General features: G+C 33.9%; 3 protein-coding genes across 3 annotated transcripts; 2 read left to right on the top strand and 1 right to left on the bottom strand.

The window, feature by feature from the left end:
* Window positions 1-1,080: 1,080 nt before the first annotated feature.
* LOC125206644 (palmitoyl-acyl carrier protein thioesterase, chloroplastic-like) lies at window positions 1,081-4,165 on the bottom strand. The gene is made up of 6 exons (XM_048105916.2): window positions 3,706-4,165; window positions 3,498-3,631; window positions 2,875-2,988; window positions 2,296-2,473; window positions 1,812-1,880; window positions 1,081-1,429 (listed from the first exon to the last, which is right to left on the bottom strand). Exons 1-6 carry the CDS (start codon window positions 4,021-4,023, stop codon window positions 1,199-1,201), a joined length of 1,044 nt encoding a protein of 347 aa, XP_047961873.2. The 5' UTR covers window positions 4,024-4,165; the 3' UTR covers window positions 1,081-1,198.
* Window positions 4,166-6,663: 2,498 nt separating this feature from the next.
* On the top strand, window positions 6,664-7,940 carry LOC125201831 (HVA22-like protein e). The gene is made up of 5 exons (XM_048100093.2): window positions 6,664-6,805; window positions 6,908-6,934; window positions 7,033-7,155; window positions 7,396-7,576; window positions 7,682-7,940. The coding sequence occupies exons 1-5, from the start codon at window positions 6,759-6,761 to the stop codon at window positions 7,700-7,702; spliced, it is 399 nt and encodes a 132-aa protein (XP_047956050.1). The 5' UTR covers window positions 6,664-6,758; the 3' UTR covers window positions 7,703-7,940.
* A 1,629-nt stretch (window positions 7,941-9,569) lies between these two features.
* LOC125205282 (11-beta-hydroxysteroid dehydrogenase A-like) lies at window positions 9,570-11,968 on the top strand. Its single transcript, XM_048104123.2, has 6 exons — window positions 9,570-9,785; window positions 9,864-10,056; window positions 10,279-10,364; window positions 11,027-11,158; window positions 11,231-11,395; window positions 11,574-11,968. Exons 1-6 carry the CDS (start codon window positions 9,600-9,602, stop codon window positions 11,862-11,864), a joined length of 1,053 nt encoding a protein of 350 aa, XP_047960080.1. The 5' UTR covers window positions 9,570-9,599; the 3' UTR covers window positions 11,865-11,968.
* The last annotated feature ends 83 nt before the right edge of the window (window positions 11,969-12,051 follow it).

The following is a 12,051-nucleotide window of genomic DNA, read 5'->3' as shown; positions in this document are numbered from 1 at the left end:
GAATGACTATTAAATGAGTAAGTTTTTTATACCAATAAAATAAATAGACGTGGATGACTACTAAGAAGTCAAATTTTAAAAGTGATTTAATACCCATAAAATAGTTAGATCAAAAGACTTGATTATTTTGTTTGATAATAATACTAAGAAATTAATATATATGTGTATAACTATTTTTATAATTTAGAATTTTAAGAATTATCTAATAATAAAATAATTAGTTGCTATTGATTACTATTAGATGAACAATTCAATTGAAAAGTTAATTTTTATATTAGTGTTTGAATAAAATAAAATAAGAATTTTCATTTGAAGGTAAACCAATTCAAATCCTTTTATATTATGCAAAATTAAAGAGGATTATTAACGACTTAATTATAATTCCCCAAAGTTATTGAAAGTTAATAATTAATGTGCTTTGATTGGACTTTCCTTTTATATTCAAACGGATCTAATTTCCTTTCTTTTGAAATAAGGGTATATTAGTCCATATATGAATTATTCTTATGGCAAAAAAGCATAGGGGCATCATGGCATTGAGACATCATATCTCTAAATCACGCCTCATTTTTTTAATGACACTTATTTGGTTGACTTACAATTCTTCCAAAATTACTGCTACAACAATTTGTTGTGGTGCAATTAGTATATATTGTAGGCTATTCACTAAAAAAATCGGCCAAGGACCCATTTTAATGCAACGATGCTGATTTATATTTCTAAATATGTCACTAATACTTTAAAAATGTCTTCAATTTTTTTTGTCTCAACTAAAAGTACAAAAATACAAATATAATCTATATAAAAGATATATACTTCTATAAAACTGAAATAATTTGGCCTGATCAACTTTCAAACAGTTTATATTGCATCCTAAATTATGGTTATTTTCAAATTTTCTCACGCAAGTGATCGCGTCTATTTTTGTGTCCTTAGGTAATATTGTCTATATTTCTTTTTATTTACTTTTCCTGTATAACTATAATAATCTTTAAATAATTATCATATTACTATAACCACTAACTATAAAAAATACTTTTCACTTTCCATACAGTACATAATTTGCAATACAAATTATTGACAATATTCCCAAGTAATCAAATTAATATGAAAAAATATGGAGAGTTTAGAGTACTTGTAATACAAATAATTTGCAACATTTATTCAGAAAAATTAAAGGAAAATAAAAATAAAAAAATTAGATATTGTGACGAGGTTTTTTGAACTGCCAGGCCGATCTTGCTCGAACGATCTCAGCCTTATCCTCTTCCATGCGCAGCAAATGTGTGCATTCTAACATTTTTTGGTCTTCTCCGTTGACTGTGATGGTGGTCAACGACTCGAGGAGGTTTGACTGTCGACACTCCCGTCTGTATTCTAAGGTCATCGACGTCATGTTGTAGTCTTCAAGCACATTTATAGGCACGCTCTGTCACCCAAAAATGATGTATACATAAATTTGAAAACATACCCGAACCTGCTCGGTACCGCAGTTTTATCGAGCAATTACCAAACATCTATTTGCTCGGTAATTGGCTTTACGGTACTTGCAAGAGCACTTACTGAGTACAAGACCAGTAAATTAGTACTTGGTAAATGACTTGTTCCTCTAATCGACCACCATGATACAATATTCGATCGCTAAGCTCGTGTTTTTGGCAGTGTTTTATAGTAAAATTAATAAAATAATAAAAATGAAATAAAATAGTAGTATTTCCTAGCGGCTGAACAAAGAAGAAAAAACGAGGCATCTAATGGCAAACAAAAGAGTATATTTAATAGTGGAATTATATATAGTATGTGGATATTACCTCCAAGAGCCAGCCGAAGTATTTGACATTGTTTACATGTTGATTTGCATCCATATCGCTCCATCGTGGCTGCATTAATTTGCGTTAATATGAATCACATATTGGGTGAGCATATATATATATATATATATGGGTGCGATCATATCATAACTCATATTTATGTGATAACCTAATAATCCTATCATTTTATGAGTCAAAAGTATCATTTTTACTAAAAATGATATTTATACACGATAAAATGATATTTTTTCAGCATGCATAAAATGATACTTTTATTACATAAAATGAGGGTTATTAGGTTATCACCATAAATATGAGTTATGATATGATCACATCCTTTTATATATATATATATATATATATATATATATATATATAATAAATTAGATAATGAAATGCAATTTAATCGATAAGACGATTCTCCTCGATCTATTTTATATAGAGAGAGGGCTGAATAGAGAACTAATCAAGAAATTGAACTTACAGCCAAACCATTGTGGATTCTTTGAGCAGTTTGATCGGTAAGCTTTTCAATTTTATGGGTATCGGAATTCTGAGGTGTGATTGCTACCTTGTTAAGGTAAAAAGGCTGTATCTCTTCCCTCACTGCATCTGGGATTTTGCTTACCCTTCTTGTTTCTCTATTCATGTTCACCCAATTACTGCACAAATTATTACCATTTCAGTTCTTGCATATATAAAAAGCCATATAGTTTGGTGATCATTTATCCCAAATTTTGAAAAATCAATTGGAAAAACCTTAAACTTCAGACATGATCACATGAGTTTGTTCAACGGCGAAAAAGTTTGGTGAAATTATATTTTGTAGTATGAAAACATATGTAGACGTCGTCGGCGGTGAATAAAACGATGTTGTCTATTCATAAGGAAATCGGTGTCATCCAATCTCGGGAAAACAATACATTACACATAGACGGCCATATTTTTTTTGCCATGGGATATAATAGTGAACAAATCAAAACTTAATGGTTTTTAAATTGAGAGACGACCAAATCTTATGGTTTTTTTGGACAATTTCTGTTGTAGCCCGCCAGGTACGTACCTGGTGGCTCTGCTTATGATTTTGTTGGTGTTGTAGTCTCGAATAATCCAATCGCGGCGCATCCCGTTTTTACCGCCTGCATCCACCCAAGTGTCGACCACCACAACATCTCCCCTGCGACACCAATCATTTTTTATATATCTATATCTAGAGGGGTAAATAAATGCAAATTACTCCCTCCGTCCCCCATTAATTGTCAACTTTTGTCATTTTCGTCTGTCCCCTATTAATTGTCCACTTTCACTTTGACCAGAAATGGTAAGTATGACCCACATTCCACTAACTTATTTCACTCACATTTTATTATAAAATTAATAAATAAAAGTGGGACACATATTTCCACTAACTCTTTTAACCCACTTTACTTTATATTTTTAAAACCCGTGCTAGAACAAAAATAGACAATTAATGGTGGACGGAGGGAGTACATATTATATCATGCAAGCTCCAAACAATAATCTGGATGATTAGATGTCAACGTATTACAAAAATGTCAACTAAACAAAGTCTTTAGTAATGATTTGAATCATTTAAAAGAGTATATATTCGAATTAAAGAAAAAGATAGCCCTTTTCTAGGGTTTTTTTTCCACAATCAATCAATATAGGGTTTGATAAATTTACCAAGAGCTATACTCATCAACTTGGATGTTTATACGCGTGACAACCCAGATAAGCTTCCTGATGCTCATCTCCCGCGTCGCGCCGAAGCCGTTCCCTGCCACCCCGGCGCTCGACACGTGGTTCAGAGCCGTCTCCTTCAATCCAAATTCATGCATACATGTAAGAAAAATCATGACATGCACGTGCAAAACGTGATTAATTAATTCACCTGCAGCAGATTCATTAGTGTTTCCATGGTGGCGGTTTTATCCGGTCCGGTCTCGTAAGACCGGATAACGAACGTTTGCCGGTACACGAACCGGTCCTCCGCCAAAAACCCGCCTAGCAAATACCCGCCGTTCGCCTCCGCTTCCCCGCCTTTATCCCTTAAAGGCGTGTGAGTCATCCTCATGTTTACGTTGTTCGCCTTCATCTTCACGCATCCGCTCCTCCTCCAGCCGCGGTTGAACTGGACCGGGCCCACGCTCGTTGAATGATTGTCGCGGAGGCGGAGGGCCGCGGCCGCGGTTTGTATGGAAGCCATCATTTTCTACTAATCTTTGCTTCACAACATTCCAATTTGGTGGAGAGTTTTGGATTTTTCAATTAATAATGTAGGTGATCTACTCAAATTAATCCTAATTTGACAAGGAATTAATTAACATAGGAGTTGGATTACGTTTGATGAAGTGGAAGGTTGTAAAAAGAAAGAAATGGGCGTTTGGTGTTGAACAACTTATTTGAGGGTGGAGGAGAAACTACATTGAGTTTGGACGCTTAATTTCCTAACCTTTTTTATTTGTCCTTATTTATTTCAATGAATCAATTTGGGGTGTGTATTAATTATTGGTTATGATCAGATGTGTGACTATTATGAGTTTACCAATATCATGTGTGTGCGCATCATATTTCGCAATATAATAATTGTAAAAAAGGATATGACTTCTACTTTTTTTTACAATGGCACGACTCAAAATCAAGGTGTGCCTATATTATTATTCCGAGAGTATCAACAACGTCGTGAGTGTATTCGTACGTGATATAAGAACGTCCATTGTTAAATCCAGTAAGATCTAGTCAAAGAGATAGGGCAATTTTTTTTTTTCTTTTCTTTATTGAAATTATTAGGATATTTAATTATATTTTCTTGTGTGTGATTTTATTTTATTCTGTTTAATTGTATAATGTTGTGATTTTAGTGATATTCATATTGTTCTGATTTAAGAAGATGCATATGATTTTTTAAGGACTAAGTGCAATTACATGAAAGGTGGGTTGGTCTACAGTCTGGCCCAATGGGCTGTAATTTAACTAACACAAGTAATAGAATAACTAAGGCCCATATCAACTTTTAGCCCATCCTTGAAGGGATTTTAAAACTTTACAGAGCTCCTCTATGGGGAAGATAGCCGTCGCGGCCGGGTTGAGATGGGACAGGGGTGCGGATGCCGGTGGGGTCGGAGGCCGATGGAAGTCATCCCTTGGCAGTTCTCCAATGCGTGCTGTGGGGTATATAATTCGAACAACACCTACACATAATATAAACAAAAAATGTCACAATTCTATTAAGTTATATTGAATTTTACACATATACATCTTAACTAGTTGGATAGAACTTGATAACATAATTGTTTCAAAGATGATGGAGGCATCTATTGCTATATGTCGACCACCGACGTTGTCCCCATCACTACTTTCCGATAAAACTTGAATTTACAAAATTAATGTTAATTAAATATTTAGGATCCAAATACATTGCTACTATACAATGTAATCGTTTCAAAGTTATGTGATGGTGGCATACTGGCATTACAGTAGATCAATGGTGTCCCCATTATTATTTTTCCATATATATATAAAAATAAGACTCATGCCCATTAAACAATGGAGGATTAAAGATAAATATACATAAATTGCATATATACATAATATTTTTAAAATTTGGATTTAATTGAGTTGAATTATGAATTAGTTTTGTTATTTGTTTATATTATTATGTAGCAATAAAAAATAAATGATACTATGAAAGTTTATGTCAAATTTATAGTATATTAATATGAGCTTGATTCGAATTAATTACACAATATTTAGTAAAAACAATTTCTTAAATATTTATATATTTAAGTTAAAATTTCAATTTTTTTAGATTGTTAAAAAATGATTAATATGTACTTTATTTTAGATAAATTAATATTTATAAATCAATTTTTAACGATAAATGTTGAAAAAGTTTGATTGTGTATGTAGTACAATTTATATACATATATCACTAAATATATTTTAAATTGCAGACTTAAAATTGAATGGGAGTAATTTAAACTTTGACTCGAATATATAATTGAAATATTAAATGTCCAAACTCCCCCAATTAAAACGAAGTAAAGAGAATTAAAAGCGAACTACACCGAGTAGACAAATAGTGAATACAAGAACATAAAAAGCATGGGAAGAAAATAACTCCGTTCAAAAATCATTACAATTAGATTAGATTTGCCAAGCACAAGAAACCACGTGTCACCGACCTTCTGCATCGACTCCTGCAACACGTGGCATCTGTCTGGGAACTCACAGCCCCTCTCCACAAATCTCTAACCAAATTCGCTTTTCATTTCTTTGGAATGAAGAAATCATCATGGTCTACTAAATTAATCTAATGTCAAATCCTGATTAAATAGTACTACTCTCCCATTCCTACATAAACTGGAGTTCAAGTTAATTTTACTATAAATAATAATACTCCATAAAATAGGTAATTAGTTTCAATGGTGCTCTAAAATTAATTTTATTTTGATTTTGAACAAAAATAACCTATTTTAGATTATACTAAAACAAAATTAATTTTTTTTTTAGTTTTGCAAATAAAAATGACATAATATAAGAATTTTTTTAAAAATTTAATATAAAATTAAAATCATATTTATTATAGTAAATTTAAATTTAGTATAAATGATTAAGATACTAAATACCAAAATACTCGTAAATTTTGAACTGACACAGGCGGTGCTAAACATCGTTTGCCACGTTAAATCGCAGATCTGATGCCGCTTGTCTATCCGCCACGTGTCCCTAAGTTTAATTATAGTAGTATTTAATTATTTTATAGACGTGAAGAGATTTATGAGGTAATTATCCACCTTAATATTTTGTCCCAATCCACACTCTAGAATGTGCATATAAAAAGTAGAGTGAAACAGAGACAAAATCAATCTTATAAATCACTTTTCCAACTCAAAACAAATACTACTCTACTTTAGTTCATTGGTGTGAAGTGAAGATACAAGCATGAATCGTTTCTGGACTTTGCTCACCTACCTTCATTCTTTGGCTGGGTAACTTTATATGTTTAATTTCATATTTTTGTATTTTTCCCATTTTCACTATGGTAAAAATGACAAATATGTTGATGAATTTACTGGTCAATGTTGGTTCAGGCCAGGGGTGATGCTACTCTACCCATTGTAAGTGTATCTTTAGTCTATGAACAAGATCGGATTTCTTGTATAATGTTTAAAATCAGTTAATTTGATGAGAGTGTTGGGTAATTTTTTTTGTTCAGATATGCATCAGTTGTGGCAATTGAGAGCACATCAAAAGTTGATGATGAGCAGTGGCTTGCTTATTGGATTTTGTATTCCTTTCTCACTCTTATGGAAATGCTAATCCAACCTCTTTTGGAATGGTATGTTTAAACTTTTCTCGTCTTCTAAAAATAATCCAACTTCTATTTTTTCGAACCTTTTACTACATATATTAATTACACTATTAATTAATTATATGGATCTCACTACCATCCTGATGCGACACGGCAAATGTTGGTTGTGTTGTTATCGGATCAATTTCGTGTCTGATTTTTGTGTTGATGTCAGAAATTGTCAGCTCTAATTGATAGATAAAAAAAAAAAAAAAAAAAAAATTGCAGGATACCGATATGGTACGATTTGAAGCTAGGATTTGTGGCATGGTTGGTTCTACCACAGTTTAGAGGGGCTGCTTTCATATATGAGAAATTTGTTAGAGAAAAGCTCATCAATAAATATGGAGGGGGCCCACGTCAGGCCAAGGGCAAGAGCAAATTTGTAGATTATGTAGCTACAAACAAGGTACTCCTACTTGGTACTAGTAAAAATGTTAAAAATGTGTACTGTAATAATATCAGTAGTAGTAATTGTTTTGGATTGATTTATGGGAATTTGTGTTTGACACAGGGAGAGCAGGAAGCTTACTAGTGAATACTGAAGGAGAAGAAACAAACTGACTTTGATTTTAAATTTCCTCTTTACTTGTCTTTTTTTTTTTTTTTTTCACTTTTTCTTTTTCTTTTTCTTTTTGTTTTTCTTTTTCTTTTTCTGAGCTGCTGTGTATTGTATGTATGAAACGAACCTAATTTAGTAATTTTAGTTGATGGGTGCATTGTAAATTAGAGTGGCTGTTGCCTGTTAAGATTTCTACTCTCTGTTCTTCCAAGTTCCAAATTCTACTTTGAGATGATTGGATCGACGAAGAATTTGTCTGTGGTGTGATTGCTCACATGATCCAAAAACTGAATCATTACAAAATTTCTTAGCTTCACAAATAACCCAATTTTATGCGTAATTTGTTTTGAAAAAACGTGACACTGACTAAAACTTAATCAGGTGTGATTATACTTATACATATGACCATTTGCTATAATACCAGCAATCAAATTCCCTCTTCATTTGGCAATTTGCTCTAATAAAATCTCACACAAATTCCCTCTTTCCAGACAATACAATCATGTCCATAAGTTTCTTACTAGGGTTGGCACGGTATGGTATACCGCACCGAGAATGTCATACCGCATACCGTACCGTAAATTGCGGTATGACTAAATGCCATTCCTATACCTTACCAAATTTTTGCGGTATACCAAAAATTCGGTATGTCAAAATTTGAAAACCTTTATCTTACCGATATTTTCGGTATGCCGTACCGTGTTGCGGTATACCGCGGTATACCGCAAATCATACCTGTTTGATATATAAAATATTGAAGAATTGAGATTTAGAATTAGGACAGAATAATGAATTTTGCTACTGCTTTACAATTATGCCTCTAATCTTTCTTTAGTTTTAAAAATATAAATATTATAATTTTATAAATAATATATATATTAAAAAAATATATTTATTTACGGTATATACTGTAATTTTGCAGTACATACCGTAATTGCGGTATGATGCGGTGTACCGCGGTATATGCAAAATCCATACCTTTACCGTACCTTAATCTACCGGTAAGGTATCATACCGTACCGAAAAGTGCGGTATACCGAAAATTCGGTATTTTCGGTATTTTTTCGGTATGATAAGTGCGGTATTTCGGTATTTCGGTATGTTTTGCCAGCCCTATTTCTTACACTTAAACCCCTCCGCTCTTCTAGTCATTCAAGAAAATCTTCACGAATTGCAAAAAAAATCCTCAAAACAAAATAAACTAATTATAAAACTATCCTAAGAAAGTGCAAAATAAACCAATAAAACACAATATTGAATAGGCCAAGCATATTTAGTAGAAAATTAGTCCAGATCCATATCTCGCCCTGCCCGTCAGGCCCAAGATACAGATGGTTCTATGTTGAGCCGAACTACTTAATAATAAAAATCCAAGCCCATCCATGACCTAATTATATTGGGCTTTGGCTATGATAGCTCCAAAATATGGAACTACCTTGGGCCAGATTATTTTAATTGGCCAAAATAAATAAACACAATAACAATATCAACAGACTAGAGTTCTTATTTTTCACGTGTTACTACTATAATATTTTGTCATCCCTCGTAATCAGCAAATTAAAAATTACCCAACTTGTCTGCCTTGTCCTTGAATCAATAATTTTTTTATAGGATAAATTTATTTTATTATAAACATCTGAAAGTCTTGATTTTGAAATAGCTAGAAGATGATAAATACACCATAATTTGAAATATTAATGAAATTTGAAATGAAGAAAGAAAGAGAAAGATGAGTTTTGGGATTGGGAAACGGCACCGCTTCATGCACCAAAATACGTGTCATTCTCCAAACATGCATGATGCATCACTCCCATATATATACTCATCATCATCATCTCCAATTTCCGATCATTCTCCACAAATTGCAACGATGCTAGAACTAATCCACGCCTTCCTCAACCTAACTCTTCCCCCAGTTACCTACTTCTCCCTCATGCTTTTCCTCCCACCTTTCCAAATCTTCAAGTTCTTCCTCTCCATCTTGGGCGCCCTCTTCGCCGAAGACATCTCCGGCAAGGTCGTCGTCATCACCGGCGCCTCCTCCGGCATAGGCGAAGTAATTATCCAATCCAACTACCTAATTGCAAAAGTATACTCCCTAGTAATTAATTTGAATTTGAATTTGAATTTGCAGAGCCTTGCATACGAGTATGCTAAGAAGGGGGCGTGCTTGGTTCTGGCGGCGAGGAGAGACAAGAGCCTGCAGGAGGTGGCCGACACAGCGCGGTATCTCGGATCGCCGGAGGTCGTGGTTATTCGCGCTGATGTGTCCAAGGTCGACGACTGCAGGAGGGTTGTTGATCAAACTATGAATCATTTTGGAAGGCGTAAGATTATTTCTTTTCTTCTTCACTTTTTTTTTTAAAGACCGCGTCGCAGAGTGTGTTTTGGTAATTAATGGTAATGGTAAATATAAATTTTAAAGACCGCGTCACATGAGTGTGTTTTGGTAATGGTAATGGACTCTGGTCACTCTATCACTATGTTAATACACGCACACTAGAGACATAAGAGTGTGTTTTAGTAATGAGTTAACTTGATCAATGCAGTGGATCATCTGGTCAATAATGCTGGAGTGACATCAGTTGCGATGCTAGAAGAAGTCGACGATGTTACTGATTTCAGAGCAATTATGGTAAGAAAGTACTACTATTTTAAGTTTTAGTATATTAACAAATACTCCCTCGTCCATATCTCGTTCTCTGTGCGATATACTGCATTTGTCCATAAAATAGTCTTGATAGTGCAAACGCAGACACAGAGTTTTAATCTAAAATTGGTGGATTTTAATGTAAAAATTGGTAAAGAAAAGGAGAGAAAAAAATGAGATGATTAATAAAGTTAAGTGAACAATAAAATACAATTGCCATAGTATTGAAGGAATAGTGTTCTCTAAGTGAAGTGTCAAGTGTTGGACATGATTAGTTTAAGAAAATGGTACTTAGTGAGCTAAGTGGACACATGAAATTTAAAGATGGACATTAAAATTGAGAATAAATAAAGTAATGACTGAAAAAAGATAACAAATTAAATTGGAAGAATTAAAAATGTTGATTTTTGACCAAAAAAAGGATAAATCACAATTTAGAGGGGTAATCTTTAGAGTATGAAAGATTAAAATGTTGGTTTTAGATAAAAGAAGAAATTATTTAGGAAAGTTGGGACATCTTGTGTTTTCGTTGGACAATCTTCTGATGAAGGATCACCAAATTCATAGAAAGGGAATATTTTGATTTTCGAAATGATTCAACGAATGTGGAATGGGAAAATAAGTAACTGATTGTTGGTGTGGTGCAGGATGTAAACTTCTGGGGGTCTGTATACATGACTCGATTTGCTGCACCCTATCTTCGCCACAGTAGAGGCCGAGTCGTGGTGCTTTCGTCTTCCGCATCATGGCTGCCTGCACCCAGGATGAGTTTTTACAACGTCAGTATCTCACATCACTCTAATAAAATGGAACCATTATATAAATCTCATAGACTATTTTACCCTTTGCAGGCAAGCAAAGCGGCAATGGCACAATTCTTCGAGACACTACGGGTGGAGTTTGGACCGGAGATAGGCATAACCCTAGTCACACCCGGATTCATAGAATCCGAACTCACTCAGGGCAAATTCTTGACAAAGGGTGGCCGACTCGAAGTTGATCAGGACATAAGAGATGTAAGTTGTGTATCTACTTTCATCAATCAAACATTGAAAGAAAAGTTTAAATTTTTTCAGTCTTTAATTTTCTCTAAAAAAATTAAAATTTTCCTTTTATTTTCTCTATTAGTCTTTTATTGTAGTATTCCACATTATAGTAGTATTATTTATAACCGGTGGTGGTTATGAGGTGCAGGTGCAAGTGAGCGTGATTCCGATTGAGAGGGCGGATAGCTGTGCGAAGGCGATAGTGAGGAGTGCGGTGAGGGGGGAGAGGTACCTGACGGAGCCGAGGTGGTTCAGGATGACTTATCTGTGGAAGATATTTTGCCCGGAGGTGTTGGAGTGGATGTATAGATTGTTTTACATCGGGAATCCGGGGTCCGCGGATGCTGAGCCACTTAGTAAGAAGCTTGTGGACTACAGCGGAGCTAAGAGTCTGCTCTATCCGGAGTCGGTTTATGTGGCACAGCCTAAGAGAGATTAGGTAGACATCCATTTACATGTCATGTTTCAATAATATTTACATCATGGGTATTTTCAATAATGTAGACTTGTTCAGATCATGGATTTTTAATCTTTTTTTCTAAATTGACCTAAAATCGCATATCTTGAGCTTATAATCATCATCAAAGTCCGAGGAAGCAACATTCTGGGTAGACTCTCAGCAAAAA

The sequence above is a fragment of the Salvia hispanica genome, chromosome 2 (assembly GCF_029641045.1).
Source record: "Salvia hispanica isolate PSC_SH4W2 chromosome 2, Shi_PSC_v1, whole genome shotgun sequence".
Classification (NCBI taxonomy): Eukaryota; Viridiplantae; Streptophyta; class Magnoliopsida; order Lamiales; family Lamiaceae; genus Salvia; species Salvia hispanica.
Note: the sequence above shows the minus strand (reverse complement) of the source record. Positions and strands in the feature narration are given on the sequence as shown.